We start from the raw sequence: 18,649 nt of genomic DNA, 5'->3' as shown, positions 1-18,649 counted from the left end.
TAATTGATATTCTACAGTACCCGTATGCACAGCCAACACTTGGCCTTGTTGCTATTGTGTCTCATTGTTTTATTTTGCCTTTTCTACCACATGCATCTTTTAAAATTCTCATCCTTGTTTTCAAAGCCCTCCAAGGCCGTTCCTGGATAAGTAGCTATTTCACTCAATTCATGATCTCCCTCCTTTCCTCGTCCTTAGAATTTGTCTTTGTTGGGAGGCCATTTTGATTTCCTGTTGTAAAGTTTTGTGTGACATTTGAAAATTTCAAGTGGAAAGGATTTCAGCTTCAGGGGGTTTCATATAATTTGCTTCCTTTTTGATTACTGCAATGCAGGGGAGTGGGCCATTGATGAAGATGTCAGTAACCTCATTTAAAACCGAGGGTATTGACAGGAACATTGGGCTGGCCGTGAGTTCTTGGTGTTTGTTTTAGTCGTGAGAAAGATCTTGGTAATAGGCATTTTATGAAAGAATGGGCAGCCCCTCCTGTATCAGTGTACTGTTTTCACCCCAGCCATCGTTATGTCCTGTCGTGAGACTTGAATTACAGGCAACTTTAAGTTGACCTCCCATCTGCTGCATCGAAGCAGACCAGAGACACTTCACTTTAGACCCTGTGCAGCTCTGTTCCCAGAGCTTTTCTTTTTCTGGAGCTACTTATTGCAGTGCTGTGTCTTGGCTTCAAAATAAAATATAAATTTAGCTCTCCTGATTTATCCAATGAGTAGCAAAGCCGTACAGACCGGGCAAGTCGGTATTGGTTAGTTTATCTCGGACAGTGCAGCAGAAGAGGTGCAACAATTTGCTTCAGTACTACTAGGTTAAAAAGGGGAAAATTGGTCCGGGTTCCCACTCCTGCTCGCTATCCAGTAGCGGCTGCTGGAAGTGTGGATGTCGGTTGAAGACAGTAGGCTGTGATGCCTCCTGGGGTTGAGTTGCTTGCCAGCATTTGCCAAATGCTTTGTGTTCACTTGGATCAGGAACCATCGGGTGCCCAGCAAGAGATCAATGGCTTTTGGAAGGGAACATTGTAGAATTTCTGTTTTCCTCTCGTATTGGAGCAACACCCCCATTAACCAGGGTATAAAAGTGTTTTATCCAAAATGGTTTAGATATGATTACTGTAATTAGAAATGGGCTGGAATTTGGAGCAATTTAAAAAATTTTATTCACCTCCCAACATTTTTGACGTTCTCTATTATTTTGTAGTTTTGATGTTTTTATAAATAACTGGAAGATTGGACTTTGGAAGTCAATGGTAAGTGTAAATCAAATGCTTCATGTGTTGTACAGTATTTAGTTTCATAATTGCCTTGACCAAATAACACCAAGCTTGGTAAAAATATTATTCCTCATACTTGTCAACTTATAATGAAAAGAAAATGATACGGGTAGATGGATTGTGATTAACTGATGATGTAAAATGTGACCCAAAAAAGTTGAGAGCTAGGCTTTGAAGTCGAGTGGAGTCATAGATAGGCAAAGACCATGCTGGACATGTTGCAAAAGGCAGCTCCTTGCGGCACTCAAATGAAGTGGGCTGAATCCTGACGTACCATGTCCCTGAAGCGCTCTGCCTGTTATCTTATGTAATACACTACTGGAGTTTGGAAGGGGCTTTGTGGTTTTATTCGAATTTCAGCTCGAGTATTTTTCATGGTGAACGACAGACTCCCAGATTCTACTTTGTAATTTGTGCATTGATACTGAGTTTTGTTTCACTGCACATTGCAGTGCAACAACCACTTGTGTCCATGCAAGAGACTTTTTAAAGTAGAAAAAGTCTCCAGGCACTTGGCAGAGGTGCAAGTGGAATAGCATACCCTCTGTACGGTGTATAATGCAGTAACAGAATCTCCTAGCTATGGAATTTGGGGGACAGGATATTGTCAGTTGAAAAAACTGGGTGTGATTTTTTTCTTGCATATCCTGGTTAACATGGGACTAAATAACTGCCAGCTGGATTGGAATTTCTTTCTTTCCTATGCTTTTTTTTCATCCCTAGAATAAACCATGAATTTTGATGGTCTTGATTCTGGCCTTGGGGAATACTCATCGTCCCTGCACCCTGGCATTGACCCTTCCCTGGACACTTCGATTGAGCATTCACTGGACCCAAGGCTTGACCCGAACTTGCTGCAGAATGTGGAACTGGAAGCAGATGGTGTCCCGCTGGATGGCATGTCGGTCTCAGTCCCTGAATCTGTGCATCTTGTGGAGGGAATGTATTCAGAGCTGCACACAGTTGTCGCAGAGGTTGGAGTCCCTGTAACTGCGTCACATTTTGACCTTCAAGATGAATTACTCTGGGTGGGAAATCATGGGGTAAGTACAGTCCATTAATCTGCTCCTCCAACCAAGTAAGTTAGTGGCTCTCCGCTCTAGTATGGAGGCCTTGGTGTGCACTGGTGGATAAGGGATTGGCATGTTGTATTTGTATACCTTACAAGTCTCTCGATCTAGCTGGGACGATCCAGGACCACCTGATGATGATTCCCAGCACACCAATGTTGCAAATTTACCAACCTGCATTGCTCTGCCTGGAGTAACATAGTTAGATGGTTTGGGAATGGGGAGCAGGCGAAGAATGATTGGATGACTTGTAAAGTGTGCGTGTATAATTCAAAAGATGGAATTTGAAATTAAGTTGTTCTGTTTAATACACATAAGATACACAGACCTAGATATTGAAGGAGTGCTCTATTATTTATCAACGGTTTGGAGCCTGGAATTTCCCTTTTTAACTAAATGATTTATGCAGTTGAATATAAACCAACAGCACTGACCACTTCCCAAATATCAGATAGCATTCTGTCTGCCTTTGTCACTAAGAATGTGTTTGAATCCGCATAAATGTGTTGATGGTCGATGTGGGAATGGAAGCCACTTGTTTCCAGGGTTCTGCAATGCTGATGCAATAATGGCTGCTAGGAGATCACTCAAAGCTGTTTTTCCTTCACTTCCTTACTTATCGAGGAAATCCCACTCGGCTGCTCCCCACAGCAGCTTGGGTGAAACATAGAAACATAGAAGATAGGAGCAGGAGTCGGCCATTCGGCCCCTCTAGCCTGCTCCGCCATTCAATGAGATCATGGCTGATCATCCAAATTCAGTACCCTGTCCCTGCTTTCTCCCCATATCCCTTGATCCCTTTAGCCTTAAGAAATATATCTAACTCCTTCTTGAATATATTTAATGAATTGGCCTCCACTGCCTTCTGTGGTAGAGAATTCCACAGGTTCACCACTCTCTGGGTGAAGAAATTCCTCCTCATTTCTGTCCTAAATGGCTTACCCCTTATCCTTAGACTATGACCCCTGGTTCTGGACTCCCCCCGCCATCGGGAACATCCTTCCTGCATCTAGTCTGTCTAGTCCTGTTAGAATTTTATAAGTTTCAATGAGATCCCCTCATTCTTCTAAACTCCAGTGAGTATAAGCCTAATCGACCCAATCTCTCCTCATACGTCATTCCTGCCATCCCAGGTATCAGTCTGGTGAATCTTCGCTGCACTCCCTCCATGGCAAGAACATCCTTCCACAGATAAGGTGATCAAAACTGCACACAATACTCAAGATGTGGTCTCACCAAGGCCCTGCACAACTGCAGCAAGACATCCTTGTTCCTGTACTCGAACCCTCTCGCTACGAAGGCCAACATACCATTTGCCGCCTTAACCGCCTGCTGCACCTGCATGCTTACCTTCAGCGACTGGTGCACAAGGACACCCAGGTCTCGTTGCGCTGCCCCTTCTCCCAATCTATTGCCGTTCAGATAATAATCTGCCTTCCTGTTTTTGCCACCAAAGTGGATAACCTCGCATTTATCCACATTATACTGCATCTGCTATGCTTCTGCCCAATCACCCAACCTGTCCAAATCATACTGAAGTTTCTCGGCATCCTCCTCACAGCACACACGCCCACCCAGCTTTGTGTCGTCTGCAAACTTGGAGATATTACATCTAGTTCCCTTGTCTAGATTATTTATGTATATTGTGAATAGCTGGGGTCCTAGGACGATCCCTGCGGTACCCCACTAGTCACTGCCTGCCACTCGGAAAAAGAGCCGTTTATTCCAACTCTTTGCTTCCTGTCTGCCAACCAGTTCTCTATCCAAGTCAGTACCTTGCCCCCAATCCCATGTGCCTTAACTTTACACGCTAATCTCTTATGTGGGACCTTATCGAAAGCCTTCTGAAAGTCCAAATACACCACATCCACTGGTTCTCCCTTATCTATTCTACCAGTTACAGTATATCCTCAAAAAATTCCAGTAGATTAGTCGAGCACGATTTACCTTTTGTAAATCCATGTTGACTTTGTCCGATCCGTTTTCCAAGTGCTCTGCTATTACATCTTTTATAATGGACTCTAGCATTTTCCCCACTACCGATGTCAGGCTTACCGGTCTATAATTCCCCGTTTTCTCTCTACCACCTTTTTTGAATAGTGGGGTAACATTAGCTACCCTCCAATCCATGTGAACTGTTCCAGAGTCTATTGAGTTCTGGAAGATGACCAGCAATGCATCTACTATTTCTAGGGCCACTTCCTTAAGTATCCTCGGATGTAGATTATCAGGCCTTCAATCCCGTCAATTTCCCTAACACCATTTCCCTACAAATACTGATTTCTTTCAGTTCCTCCCTCTCATTAGACCCTATGTTCCCCGACATCTCTGGGAGGTTATTTGTGTCCTCCTTTGTGAAGACAGAACCAAAGTATGTAGTTAATTGGTCAGCCATTTCTTTGTTCCCCATTATAAATTCCCCTGATTCTGACTGCAAGGGACCTACGCTTGATTTCACCAATCTTTTTCTCTTCACATATCTATAAAAGCTTTTACAGTCAGTTTTTATGTTCCCTGCAAACTTACACTCATAATCTATTTTCCCCCTCTTAATTAATCCCTTTGTCCTCCTTTGCTGAATCCTAAACTGCTCCCAATCCTCAGGTATACTGCTTTTTCTGGCCATGGTGAGATGGGGAAGTTATCAGCTCTGCTCGGGCGACTGTAGGTACAAACCCATCTACTGTCAGTCGGCACAGCGACATCCCACATAATATGGTCTTGTGTGCACATGTCACTTTCTCACTTGTTTTTACTGTTGAAATTAAGATTCGAAATAAATGTTTGAAAAGTCGTTCTTAATACATTTTCTCAATCAGTTCATATTGGTGGATAAGTCTTTAAAACTGTTTCATAGATTTGTTTGAGGATCTTGCTTTTTTTTTTAAGTGTTGAGTTCACTTGTGATGTGGAATTGTGAGGTGTTAACTTAATCACAGTAAATCTGAGGGGTGACACTGCATGTGGCAAAAAGAACCTCCCAATCGATTTGTAATCATTTTTATTATTGAGAAACTTAAAACTTGTATAAGTATCTGAAATAGAATTCTAAATCCTATTGAATTGTCACTAGTAAAACAAAACCTAGTATTTTCTGAATAGTTGATTTATTTTTGCTACTGCTATGTAATACATTGGGAATATCAGAGATTGCTTCGGGAGAGGGGCGAGCTCTTTACCTTCAGAGCAGCGCTACTAAATTTGTCTTTGAAATTTCTCTGTCTAGGGCCATGCAACCTCCTTCTTTGGTCCCACTATGGAGTGATACTCATCCTTTCAAGTTACCGCTACCGATGACATACGTCACATACAAAGCATAGAAAGCGGAGTCCTCTTTTTAAATAAGAATAACCTTGATGCGCTATCAATTCTAATAAGAGGCTGGAGCTGAGTTCAGAACGACAGGCTTTTATTAACTACTGAATTGCACTTCAGACAGATCAGGACTATGCCTCTAGTGGACGATCGAATGCCAGGAGCTGCCATGCGGCCGTCCTTATACTCGGTAGCCGGGGGCGGAGTCAGCTGAGGCATAGTCAGGCATAACAGTGAAACAAGAGTGAACGACAACAACAACAACAAGTGAACACAGTGAACTACAGTGGTTTACCACAAACCTCAAGTGCTTTACTCGAGGAGGATTCATAATGTTTGATTATGTGTAAGTTTTTTAAGTTTAGACTGCTGAAGTTTTAAAGGAAAACTATTAAAAGCAGGTGAACAGCTGAGTTGAAGGGGGGAAAGAATATTGGAGTTGCTAAGTTTACAGACCTGCAGTTTTATTCTTTCCCCCCCCCCCCCCGCCCCCTTCACCCGTCTTTGTGAAGGTGTTAACTGGGATACGTTTCCACAATGCTGACAGTCCTGCTGTAGCTCATTTGTGCGAGCTTCGACTGCTGCTTTGCCTGGTGTCGCCATCTGGTTAGCTGTGCATATACTGACGTCCGGTGAGAGCCAGGTTGGACTTGGCTGTAAGGTCCCCCCCCAAGCAATTGAATAGCCTGCCATTGGTCACTATCCAAGCTAACATGAGGAATGACCACTTAGGCAAGGTCCCAGAGGGCTGTTGGCATTGTGGAATTGTACTCCAGAATGAGCCGGCGCCTTCAGGAAGAAAGAGAAAATTGGAAGAAAAAAAAAGAATCTTAGACGTGCTGGTCTGTATTGTTTAATTGCTACATGCGACCATGTTTGACTAGGCTGTTGAGGGAGCCAATCATTTTATAGGATTCCGTGCAATTTATATGCTTAAAAGTTTGAGTCATCGTAAAAAGTTACTTTTAGATAACCCTTAGACTGCTCGATCTCTCTCTCTCGGTCTCTCTCTCTCTCGATCTCTCTCTCTCGATATCTCTATCGCTCGATCTCTCTCTCGATGTCTCTCGATCTCGATCTCTCTATATATATTCCAAAGGACGATGACATAAATGTGCTGGTGCTGCGTTTTTTAACAGCTCTTTCTGTCAAATGGGCATTCGACATCACTTGAACCTGCAGTGTTTGTGAGTTGTTAGGCTCAGGATTGTTCGGTGAGATAGCTTACCATGTACAGGAAACTTTTTTTCACGGATTAATGTGCGGATCGACAGGAGATGGCCGGTCTGGAAAGCATTTAAGCGACAGAAAGTTCTTCAAAACGAGCTGCTGATTGCGAGGTCTTGATAAGGTGGTGATGTGACTGAGAGACATCAGGTTGTGCGATGTCCTGATATCAGAGTTGTCTTTCCTCCTGTACTGTTGTGGTGATAAGATTTTCAAATGCCGCTTTTTAATTTGTATAAAAGGCACTAGTTCTAGATTTGTTGAGCGGATTGTCTCCTTCCCCCAAACTGCAGTCCCAGTCCCTAAGCATCCAAGGACCTGCACTTAGTGCAAACATTGTTCACCGGTTCCTGATAAACCTGCAGCTGCACCGTGCATTGGTGCAGGCCATAGGTACAGAGCAACATCTGGCGCGCCTTCGACTGAACATCTTCCCACCTGGAGAAACTCTCTGGAACTGAAGACACAAGAACATCGATCAGAATCGAGCAGCTACAGGAGGGAGCAGAAAACCACAAAATTCATGGCAGGATTCCCCAAATCATCGAACGCAGGCAAAGCTACAGCTTGATTTAGGGATTGGCGGGTCACAAACCCTCATCGGCACATTCACACTTTATTCAGTCTCCACTAAATCCGCGCACAATTCTTCCGCTGAAACCGGCCCTCCCGCAGCAGCCGCTGGGCTCAGGGGCACCAGACCGTCAGAGCATTTTAGAACCTCACAACCATCGGAGCGGCGCTGAACTCCTCACCCGAAACCTGCAGATCCAACAGGATCTTCCTTCCCCCTCCCTCCCTCCCTCCACACTCCCTCCCTCCACACTCCCTCACTCCCTCCCCACTCTCCCTCCCTCCCTCCACACTCCCTCCCTCCACACTCTCTCTCTCCCTCCACACTCTCTCCCTCCCTCCACACTCTCCCTCCCTCCACACTCTCTCTCCCTCCCTCCACACTCTCTCTCCCTCCCTCCACACTCTCTCTCTCTCCCTCCATCCACACTCTCTCTCTCTCCCTCCACACTCTCTCTCTCCCTCCCTCCACACTCTCTCTCTCTCCCTCCACACTCTCTCTCTCTCTCCCTCCACACTCTCTCTCTCTCTCTACCTCCACACTCTCTCTCTCTCTCCCTCCACACACACACACTCTCTCCCTCCACACACTCACTCTCTCTCCCTCCACACTCCCTCCCTCCACACTCCCTCCCTCCACACTCTCTCTCTCTCTCCCTCCACACCCTCTCCCTCCCTCCACACTCTCCCTCCCTCCACACTCCCTCCCTCCTCTCTCTCCCTCCACACTCTCTCTCCCTCCCTCCACACTCTCCCTCCACACTCTCTCTCTCCCTCCCTCCACACTCTCTCTCCCTCCCTCCACTCTCTCTCTCCCTCCACACACACACACTCTCTCCCTCCACACACTCACTCTCTCCCTCCACACTCTCTCTCTCCCTCCCTCCACACTCTCTCTCTCTCCACACTCTCTCTCCCTCCCTCCACACTCTCTCTCTCTCTCCCTCCACACTCTCTCTCTCTCCCTCCACACTCTCTCTCTCTCTCTCCCTCCACTCTCTCTCTCCCTCTCCCTCCACACTCTCTCCCTCCCTCCACACTCCCTCCCTCCACACTCTCTCTCTCTCTCCCTCCCTCCCTCCACTCTTCCATGCTTTCATAGAACCAGAGAGATTACAGCACAGGAGGCCGTTCAGCCCATTGCACATGCGCTAGCCCTTCAACTGGAGTTATCCAATCCAATGGCATTTTCCTGTGTTCTTCCTGGTTACTTATCCATTCCTTTATAAACTACGTTCCATTCTCTGCCTCAAGGTGGGGTCCTAGGCCCAACCATCTTCTGTTGCTTCATCAATGTCCCTCCCTCCATCAGAAGGTCAGGAGTGGGACTTTTCACTGATGATTGCACAATGTTCAGTTCCACACGCAACACCTCAGATAATGAAGCAGTCCATGCCCGAATGCAGCAAGACCTGAACAACATTCAAGCTTGGGCTGATAACTGGCAGGTAACATTCGCGCCACACAATGACCGTCCCCAACAAGAGAGTCTAACCACCTCCCCTTGAAATTCAATGGCATTACCATCGCCGAAACCCCCACCATCAACATCCTGGGGGTCACCATTGACCAGAAACTTAACTGGACCAGCCACATAAATACTGTGGCAACAAGAGCAGGTCAGAGGCTAGGTATTCTGCGGCGAGTGTCTCACCTCCTGACTCCCCAAAGCCTTTCCACCATCTACAAGGCACAAGTAACTTTTCTTTGTTCTTCTACTCTGCCCCCACCGCCACCCCCCCTGCACCCCCATTCCCGATTTCCTCCAGTGATCCCAATCATTCATTCTCCGTCCTTTTGTTTAGAAAACTGAGTGTTCTAACCTGGCTAAGCATAGTTCAAACTGTTCAGATATTTGCAGTCGTATCTGCCACATAACACCCAGGTATATCACCGAACATTACTGCTAGCTAGCTGTGAATTGGCAGTTAGCTAAACTAGTGCTGGTATTCCCAATGTTGTACCCTAGTGTGGGGAGCAGAGGCTAAACATTAAGATCCCATCAAACAGAACATTTCCCATTTCAAATTAGAATTTAAATTGATAACATTGTATTTCTGGGTATAATCCACCAGCTGTTCCTGCTGGAAACTCTGTAATGAGCCATTGTTACATTTAACATTCTGCTCATTGCAAGACTGAGGCTGTTCATTGCACAGGCACTTTAAACATGTCGGGGAAAAAATTTGGTTGATTTGCGCCCTAAGAGGGTGCTAACGGGGCACAAAGCAACTAGCGCCCGGGCGCGGCACCACTAACACCTTCCGTGAAATTCAGCGGGAGGTTAGCACTCCGTTCGCGCCCCGGCTGCGATCTTCGGTAGCGCCCCTGACTTACCGCCAGACGCTATGTCCGATGGGGTCAGGGGGGCCTACCTGCGGCTGGGGCGGCGCAAATTAAAGGGGAAGTGCCGGGCGGCCATTTTGTTGCTGGCCGCCTGCCAGCACCTGCCCGCTTTGCCAGCCCCGGCCTCCTGACCAGCCCCCCCACCGCGGGGTGCCGGCTGCACTCTGTGAGCCCGACACTTCTCTCGAGTGCTGGGCTCTTTGCCAGCACTCCAGTCCCTGGTGGCCCAGCTGGGCCCTGGGTCGCACTGCGCTAGGCCCCTCCCCTTTAATAAGGGGAGGAAGGCCTGCAGTACCGCGGCGCTGCAGCACGTAGCGGCGTGATATTCACTCGCAGTGCCCCAAGAGTAAGGCGGGGCACTTCCAGTAGCACCCCACCGCCCTCTTGGGGCGCTACCAGTGAATTTCAGGCGTGGGGACGCTAAAAGTTTTTCCCCTTCAAACACAGAGACTCGAACTACAATAATGAGCAGAGATCAATGGATTTTGAGCATTTGTGTCTGGCCTGGAGGCAAAGTGTGCAAAATAAATGTGCAAAGTGTGAAATACAGGAGTATTAGCTACAAATAAATGATGATTAGAAGACTAATGCCAATTAACACTATTTGGATTTGGAATCGGGATATTTTGTTCCAATAAGTCCAGTGAGGAATAAAATGATGGAGATTCCAGACTGCAGAACATTGGGGCCATAGATAAACAATGTATCTGTAACAAATCATTGCTATTGTGCAGAGTATCTACCCTCAGGGAGGGAAGTCTAACTCTGTATGGCATCTCATCTAAAGGGACAATCAGATACATACTTGATATTGTTTTAAAAGAGACTATTTTACAAATTTAAAGACACTCTGCTATTTCCGTGCTGTTATCAATGTCATTCCGAGGAGAACAACCTGCAGTAATCTCTCCTCCAAATACCCCTCGCTGCGGGGAGGACCCTCAGCTCCACCTCCTTCTGGTGGCTGTGAGTCGGAAGATTATTACACACACTCTTTACAGCTTTGTTCCTGCTGCTACACAAAGCCAGAGGAATTACTCCCCCATCTGGGAAATGCTGGTACCACCAACACCCTAATGCCCCGGCACAGCATCACACTAACCTCCCACCACTAACTGTAGCTGCTTTTCAGCCCATATCATTAAGGAAAATCACTTAAATTTGTACCTTCCAGGAAGATCAGACTAGTGTCCCACATGATTCGGAATGTTGTGCATAGCACAAGAAAGGAGAAGATGTAGGTGCAGATTGGCTCAGCGATCTTGTACTGCGGCTGTGGAAGTGAAACAGTGAAACTGAAGGAGGATTCATAGTGGAAATGACATGTCGTGTCCGAGACTGAATTAGGCATTTGATACACACGCCCCCCCGACACACACACACACGCCCACCCCCCGACACACTGAAGCTGCATTTTGCCAGCGGCTAGACAGTGAGCCAGTGATCTGGCTGTCGATCAGCTTGTTCCTCTGGATTCTTGTGTTGTGGGTGAATAAAACCACATCATCCGTACAGAAAGAATTTGCATTTAGATACTTCCTTATGGCATCGCTCAAACATCCCAAAGCAATGAATTGCGTTGCAGCCTGGTCACTGTTGCTATGAGCTGTTGTTGCGTTGGTGTACATGGCAGCTATTTTGCACACAAGGTTCCACAAACAGCAAAGTGATGAATGAGCAGCAATCGGACAATATCTGGCAGCAAGTTTTACTAACCCACCGTCCAACTGCAAATGTGGGGTCTCTCTCCCTCTCCAAACCCCAACCGACATCCCACCACTGCCCTCCGACCCCGAGCGACCCCCACCAACTGGGGAAGAAGGGGGGAGGCAGAGGAGGGTCGGGGGGGGAGGGGCAGAAGGGGAGCAGAGGGGGAGATGGGGCAGAAGAAGCGGAGGGGGAGGAGGGGCGGAGGGGCTCAGTAGACTAGCTGATGGCCAATGTAAGTTAGACAAACTTTAACAAAGAACAAACTAATTAAATCTAAAAATGGCAGCACAGGGAGCCAGTGCTATTCTAGTAATTACATGACAGTTTGCTGAACATTTCTGGTAGGATTTTTTTTTAGATTCTTTAATTAAGGATGAAATGACTATCTAGACAAAGAGAACACTGTTATAGAAAGCAGCACGGACTTTGCAAGGGACGATTGTGATCGGCAAGCCTCAGAATTACTCGAGGTATTAACAGACCTGATCGAAGGGGAAATGCATTGGATGGGCTGGATGGACTTCAGGAAAGCCTTTGACAAGGTGCCACATTGGAGACTACTGGGGAGGATTAAGGGGTATGGAATTAGGGGGAGGATAGCAAACTGGATTAAATATTGGTCAGAAGGAAAATATCAGAGAGTCGGAGTTGAGAGCAGTTTCTCGGTGGTTGGCAGTGGGTAGTGCTGTCCCACAGGGTTCAGTTCTGGGGCCACTCCTGGTCCCTGTGTCTATCAATAACCTGGATATAGGGCTAGAGGGAGTGGTGTCCGAATTTGAAGATAAGACTAAAATAGGAGGTAGCGTTAATTCTTTAGAAGACCAAAGGAAGCTACAATGGGATATTGATAAGATGGGGAATGGGCTAAAAGTGGCCGATGGAATGCAGCGTTGCTAAGTGAGGTGATGCATTTTGGTCTATAACAGCAGTAGTAATGATCCTGAGAATGAGAGTGTGCTCGGGGCTGGGGGAGCAGCAGGATTTGGGAGTCAGTTCCACAGGACATTAAAGGCAGCATCTCCGGGTGATGGGGCTGTGAAACAAAGCTCATAGAATTCTAGGTTTTATCACGAGGTATAGAATATAAAAGCGAAGAGGTAATGATATAAAACCCTAATAAGACTTCAGTTAGAGACTGTGTGCAGTATTGGGCTCCACACTATAGGAAGGACAGGGAACAGCACAGATTCACTGGGATACTGTCTGGTACGAGGAACTACAAATAGGAAGAAAGGCTTTTTAAAAATTGGGGCTTTTTTCATTAGAACAACACGATGAAGTGTTTAAAATTCTTTAACGGTGGGACCGGGTAGATAGAAGCAGACTGTTTCCAGTGGCTGAGGGTCGAGAACGAGGGGCCAGAGATACAAGGTTCAATGTCAGAGATTTAGAACAGAGGGTAGGAGAGACTCCCTCACACACAGAGTTGTGAGGCTGTTGATTCACTCCCAGGGTTAGTGGCTGAGACAGAAACTGTGTGAAAATTCAAGATTAGATTTGCGAGGAGGATGAATGAAAAGGGATATGGGAACAGGGCGGGTAAATGTGATTGGGACTATTTGCTCACAGGGAGGGTAAAGGCCATCACAGGCTGGATGGGCCGAATGGTCTGTTTCCATGCTGTAACATCTTTGTATTTACACCAAGTGTCAGTGCTGAGCATTCCCAGACACAGTTAGTACGCCAGATGTGGAGTAAAGCCCCCATTACTCTGTTCCAACCCAAACTTCAGAAAAGCCCATTTTCATCTCCCAAAGCAGGCATTGTTGTCACCTCGCTGTGAAATCAGTGCCAAGTTATGCCAAAGTAAGAATAATTTTCTGCTGTTCACCCATTCACATCAGAGATTGGACTGAATGTCTCATTTCACTCTGGACCCATACAGTTGACAGGAATATGCATTTTTGCAACAAAAGTTTTGGATTAAATGCAACATGTGCCCAGTGACAGAAGGCCATACATACGTACTTTAAAGCGGATGATATAAGCAGCGACCAGGACGCCAACACTCTGCACCAAGTCCCCCAGAGCATGGATGAAAGCGGCTCGGACAGCGAGACTCCCGGGGTTATGACTTGTGTTTGGGAGTGTTCCTCGCACCTCCTCTTGCAGCATTTTCTGACGGGCAGTGAGAATGCAAATGGGAATGCGAGTGACTGGAGTGGCTCAGCAAAAATCCCATTCTGTTAAATTTAAATTAAAAAACACACAAATATAAATAGTGAAACATTTGTACTTCCACCGCACAATCAGACAGTGGTTGGGCACAAACTCCATTCTTACTCTGAACAGCCCCAGGAACCTGCCACAGGAACTTAAATATTACAGAACGCACAATTACAGGGAGCGGGTGATGTTGCAGATGCACATCAGGAAGTCTCGCTGTGGAGCTGCCCAATCTTCTCCAATATCCATCTCAGCAAGAGAACTCGGTTTAAAATCTCGTTTCAAGAATGGAATGTTGACTCCTTCAGTCATAGTCATACAGCACAGAAAGAGGCCCTTCGGCCCATCGCGTCCATGCCGGCCATCAAGCCCTGTCTAATCTAATCCCATTTTCCAGCATTTGGTCCGTAGCCTTGTATGCTATGGCATTTCAAGTGCTCATCCAAATGCTTCTTGAATGTTGAGGGTTCCTGCCTCTACCACCCTTTCAGGCAGTGAGTTCCAGATTCCAACCACCCTCTGGGTGAAAAAGTTTTTCCTCAAATCCCCTCTAAACCTCCTGCCCCTTACCTTGAAACTATGCCCCCTTGTTATTGACCCCTCTACTAAGGGGAAAAGTTCCTTTCTATCTACCCTATCTATGCCCCTCATAATTTTGTACACCTCAATCAGGACCCCCTCAGCCTTCTCTGCTCCAAGGAAAACAACCCCAGCCTGTCCAGTCTTTCTTCATAGCTGAAGCGCTCCAGCCCAGGTAACATCCTTGTAAATCTCCTCTGCACCCTCTCCAAAGCAATCACATCCTTCCTATAGTGTGGCGACCAGAACTGCACACAGTACTCCAGCTGTGGCCTTACCAGCGTTTTGTACAGCTCCATCATAACCTCCCTGCTCTTATATTGTATGCCTCGGCTAATGAAGGCAAGTATCCCATATGCCTTTTTAACCACCTTATCCACCTGTTCTGCTGCCTTCAGGGATCTATGTACATGCACACCAAGGTCCCTCTGATCCTCCGTCTTTCCTAGGGTCTTACCATTCATTGTGTATTCCCTTGCCTTGTTAGTCCGTCCAAAATGCATCACCTCACACTTTTCAGGGTTAAATTCCATTTGCCACTGTTCTGCCCATCTGACCAACCCATCTATATCGTCCTGTAGCCTGAGGCTTCCCTCCTCGCTATTTACCACCCCACCAATTTTCGCGTCACCTGTGAACTTACTGATCATACCTTTTACATTCGCATCCAAATCATTAATGTAGACCACAAACAGCAAGGGACCCAGCACCGATCCCTGCGGTACCCCACTGGACACAGGCTTCCAGTCACAAAAACAACCTTCCACCATCACCCTCTGCCTTCTGCCACTAAGCCAGTTTTGGATCCAATGTGCCAAGGCACCCTGGATCCCATGGGCTCTTACCTTCCTGACCAGTCTCCTATGCGGGACTTTATCAAAAGCCTTACTGAAATCCATGTAAACCACATCCACTGCACTACCCTCATCTACACACCTAGTCACCCCCTTGAAAAATTCAATCAAATTGGTCAGACATGATCTTCCCTTGACAAAGCCATGCTGGCTATCCCTAATTAATCCTTGCCTCTCCAAGTGGAGACTAATTCTGTCCCTCAGAATTTTTTCCAATAATTTCCCTACCACTGATGTTAGGCTCACTGGCCTGTAATTCCCTGGTTTATCCCTACTACCCTTCTTGAATAATGGTACTATGTTAGCTGTTCTCCAGTCCTCTGGCACGTCCCCTGTGGCCAGAGAGGTTCTGAAAATTTGTGTCAGAGCCCCTGCAATCTCCTCCTTTGCCTCACATAGTAGCCTGGGATACATCTCGTCCGGGCCTGGGGATTTATCCACTTTTAAGCCTGCTAAAACCGCTAGTACCTCCTCCCTCTCGATGCTAATATGTTCAAGTATATCACAGTCCCCCTGCCCGATTTCTATGTCCACATCGTCCTTCTCCATAGTGAACACAGATGAAAAAAATTCATTTAAAACCCCACCTACATCTTCTGGCTCTACACACAGCTTGTCACTTTGGTCCCTAATGGGCCCTACTCTTTCCCTAGTTATCCTCTTGCCCTTAATATACTTATAGAACACCTTAGAATTTTCCTTTATTTTGCTCGCCAGTGTTATTTCATGGCCCCTCCTCGCTCTCCTAATTTCTTTTTTAAGTATCCCCCTGCAATTTTTGTACTCCTCTAGAGCTTCCTCTGTCTTTAGTCCTTTGTATCTGCCAAAAGCCCCCCTTTTTTTCCTAATCGATTCTCGTATATCCCTTGACATCCAAGGTTCCCTGGGCTTGTTTGTCCCACCCTTGACCTTTACGGGAACATGTTGCCATTGTACTCTCAATTTCCTTTCTGAAAGACTCCCATTGCTCTGAAGTGCCAGATCCTGCCTTATCATATTAAAATCGGCCTTCCCCCAATTTAGAACCTTTATTTTCGGTCCATCCTTGTCCTTTTCCATGACTACCTTAAATCTCACCAAATTATGGTCACTGTCACCAAAGTGCTCACCTACTAACACATCTACCACTTGCCCGGCCACATTCCCTAGAAATAGGTCCAGTACCGCCCCCTCTCTTGTAGGACTTTCTACATGCTGGCTCAAAAAGCTCTCCTGGATGCACTTTAAGAATTCTGCACCCTCTAAGCCTTTCACACTCTGACTATCCCAGTTAATATTGGGGAAGTTGAAATCCCCCACTATTATTACCCTATTATATGCACACTTCTCTGAGACTTGCCTACATATCTGTTCCTCTATCTCCCCCTGACTGTTTGGGGGCCTATAGTACACTCCCAGCAAAGTGCTTGCCCCCTTTTTGTTTTTAAGTTCAACCCATATGGCCTCATTAGAGGAACCTGTTAATATACCATCCCTCCTTACAGCAGTAATTGACTCCTTAATTAATATTGCGACACCCCCTCCTCTTTTACCCCACCCCCTCTGTCTCGCCTGAAGATTCTATACGCCGGAATATTGAGCTGCCAGTCTTGCCCCTCCCTCAACCATGTCTCCGTGATAGCAACAATATCATACTCCCATGTCCTGCACTGGGGTATCAGTGAGTGGGGCTTAAACTCTCAACCTCCTGACCCAAGGACATCAGTGCTACCAACTCAAAGGTCAGTATGAATCCTGGTTTATTCATTCTAGCAACTCTGGGTGGTCGCCTTTAACCCGGATACCATGGACTGGCTGAACTCCACAGGTAAGGCAGCAGAAAGCAGCAGGCCAGGAAATGGGCTGAATTATGCCGGGTGCATCTCAGTATAAAAATCCCCAACTACAGCTAAAACCAATCGTCACTGAACGATTGAATTTTAAAACATTCCTTGGAGTGTTCTGCCTGGTAACTGGTTAAAAAAACATTTTGAATACTGCCCATCTCAACCTGCAGCAGAAACCTCAATCCGATTCAAACCAAACCTGTTAGACGACATGATTTCATCTCGGTTTCACTGGATGGAATCAAACTATCCAATTGTGGTGAATTTTCTGCAAGGTAGTGTTTTAGGCTAGATCTGGAATTAAGTCCCAAGAGGTTTGCCTGAGAAGCATTTGCAGTCCTTACAGTACTGGGTCATTGTTCAGAGACAGAGCTGCTCATGACCCCCACACTGTCAAAACAGAAACTACTCGCATGGCAGGCCAATGAGCATTGGGAGGTTATACACCATTCATCCAGGATTATTTAAAAAAAAACCTGCCCAGGAATCTGGAGCAAGTATATTGTGGAGCGTGGATTAACATCAGCTCATCACCTCCCACAACATTAGAAAGATAACGTGGTTATTTAAAGCAAACACGAGACTTACATGAGGTTAATGGCAACTCCAATTGCTGCGATGATGATCATCACATCGGCTTGGATCTCAAAGTCCTGGTGTATGGTCCTCTGAACAGCTTCGTAGACAAGCCCGATAGTCACCGCATAGATCAGCATCACACTGAGCACTGCAGTCTGGGCAACGGAGGAAGTAAATGGACCACATCAACATCGCACAATCATACAAACAGCGCACTCAAATCGCAACATGTCAACACTAGGACAGATTCGAAGACCAGAGGGGTCACGTCAAACAAAACAATATCACTACAACTGGAGGGAACTGAACTAATGAGTGAAGCTCACAAATAGGATGTGACTGTCACATAATTCGGTACATTTGTCCAATTACTCTGCTGCCCACGACCTATTCTATACACATAGGCAACACGCAAGATATTGTATTATAAACATTTAAACAAGCAACAGCTCCCAGACCAATGGTTATCAATAGAACAGAGAGGCTACAAGAAATAATCAGCATGCGTTTCCCAGCACACACATCTACTGAGGCTCTGAGAAACTAAGTGAAGGTTCCCACAGGGATCAATCAGAGTTGGATTTTCAGAAGGTTTTTGTTGCTATTTGAAAGTTACGGGTGGTGAACCCGTCACTGAGTGTGGAGCAGCCAGGACACCACATGTCACCTGCTAGCTGGAGGCTTTAATGTGCTCTCTTTGGGAATGAGGAAGGCATTTTTCAGATCTTCTCTTGTTGGAAGTTTTACCTTTTAGTCTTGTCCCTCAGGATGCTCCATAGTAAGGGAAGGGTTCGCGAGTGTACAAAACATGCCCTGTCCATGGTTTGGTCAACTGATATTTTTTGGTCAGCCAGGTCTCCAATGACCATCGCTGTGCTTAACCACCTCCAAAACAAGTAGTAAGAAATCCACGCGTAGTTTGTTTGCTCAACGTAGGGAGCACATCATCTCCCTGTAGGCATAGGGACATGTCCCATTCAAGCCCAGAGTTCTTAGGCGCAGGTTGGCAAGAGCTTTAGTGATTCTTGTCCCCACCCTAAATATCTGCAGACTTACTGATGATCACCAACAGCTAAAATCAGGGTCGACCAGCACAAAGCTCGAGCAAGCTTTCAACATTAC

General features: G+C 46.3%; 2 protein-coding genes across 5 annotated transcripts in view; both read right to left on the bottom strand.

Moving 5' to 3' along the window:
- LOC147097111 (uncharacterized) overlaps positions 1-18,649 on the bottom strand; it is a 272,785-nt gene that overhangs the window by 105,606 nt on the left and 148,530 nt on the right. The gene's annotated exons all lie outside the window — the stretch shown is intronic.
- Positions 6,161-18,529, bottom strand: LOC147097115 (putative proton-coupled zinc antiporter SLC30A4). The gene is given in 5 exon segments (XM_085972972.1): positions 6,161-7,351; positions 10,981-11,086; positions 13,492-13,617; positions 13,619-13,706; positions 17,537-18,529. Coding segments are annotated over 5 exon segments (603 nt in total). The 5' UTR covers positions 17,665-18,529; the 3' UTR covers positions 6,161-7,196.

The sequence above is a fragment of the Somniosus microcephalus genome, chromosome 33 (genome assembly GCF_052327205.1).
Source record: "Somniosus microcephalus isolate GS21.2 chromosome 33, FLI_Smic_1.0, whole genome shotgun sequence".
Taxonomy (NCBI): domain Eukaryota; kingdom Metazoa; phylum Chordata; class Chondrichthyes; order Squaliformes; family Somniosidae; genus Somniosus; species Somniosus microcephalus.
The sequence above is the reverse complement of the archived record's forward strand: the minus strand, read 5'-3'. Positions and strand labels throughout refer to the sequence as shown.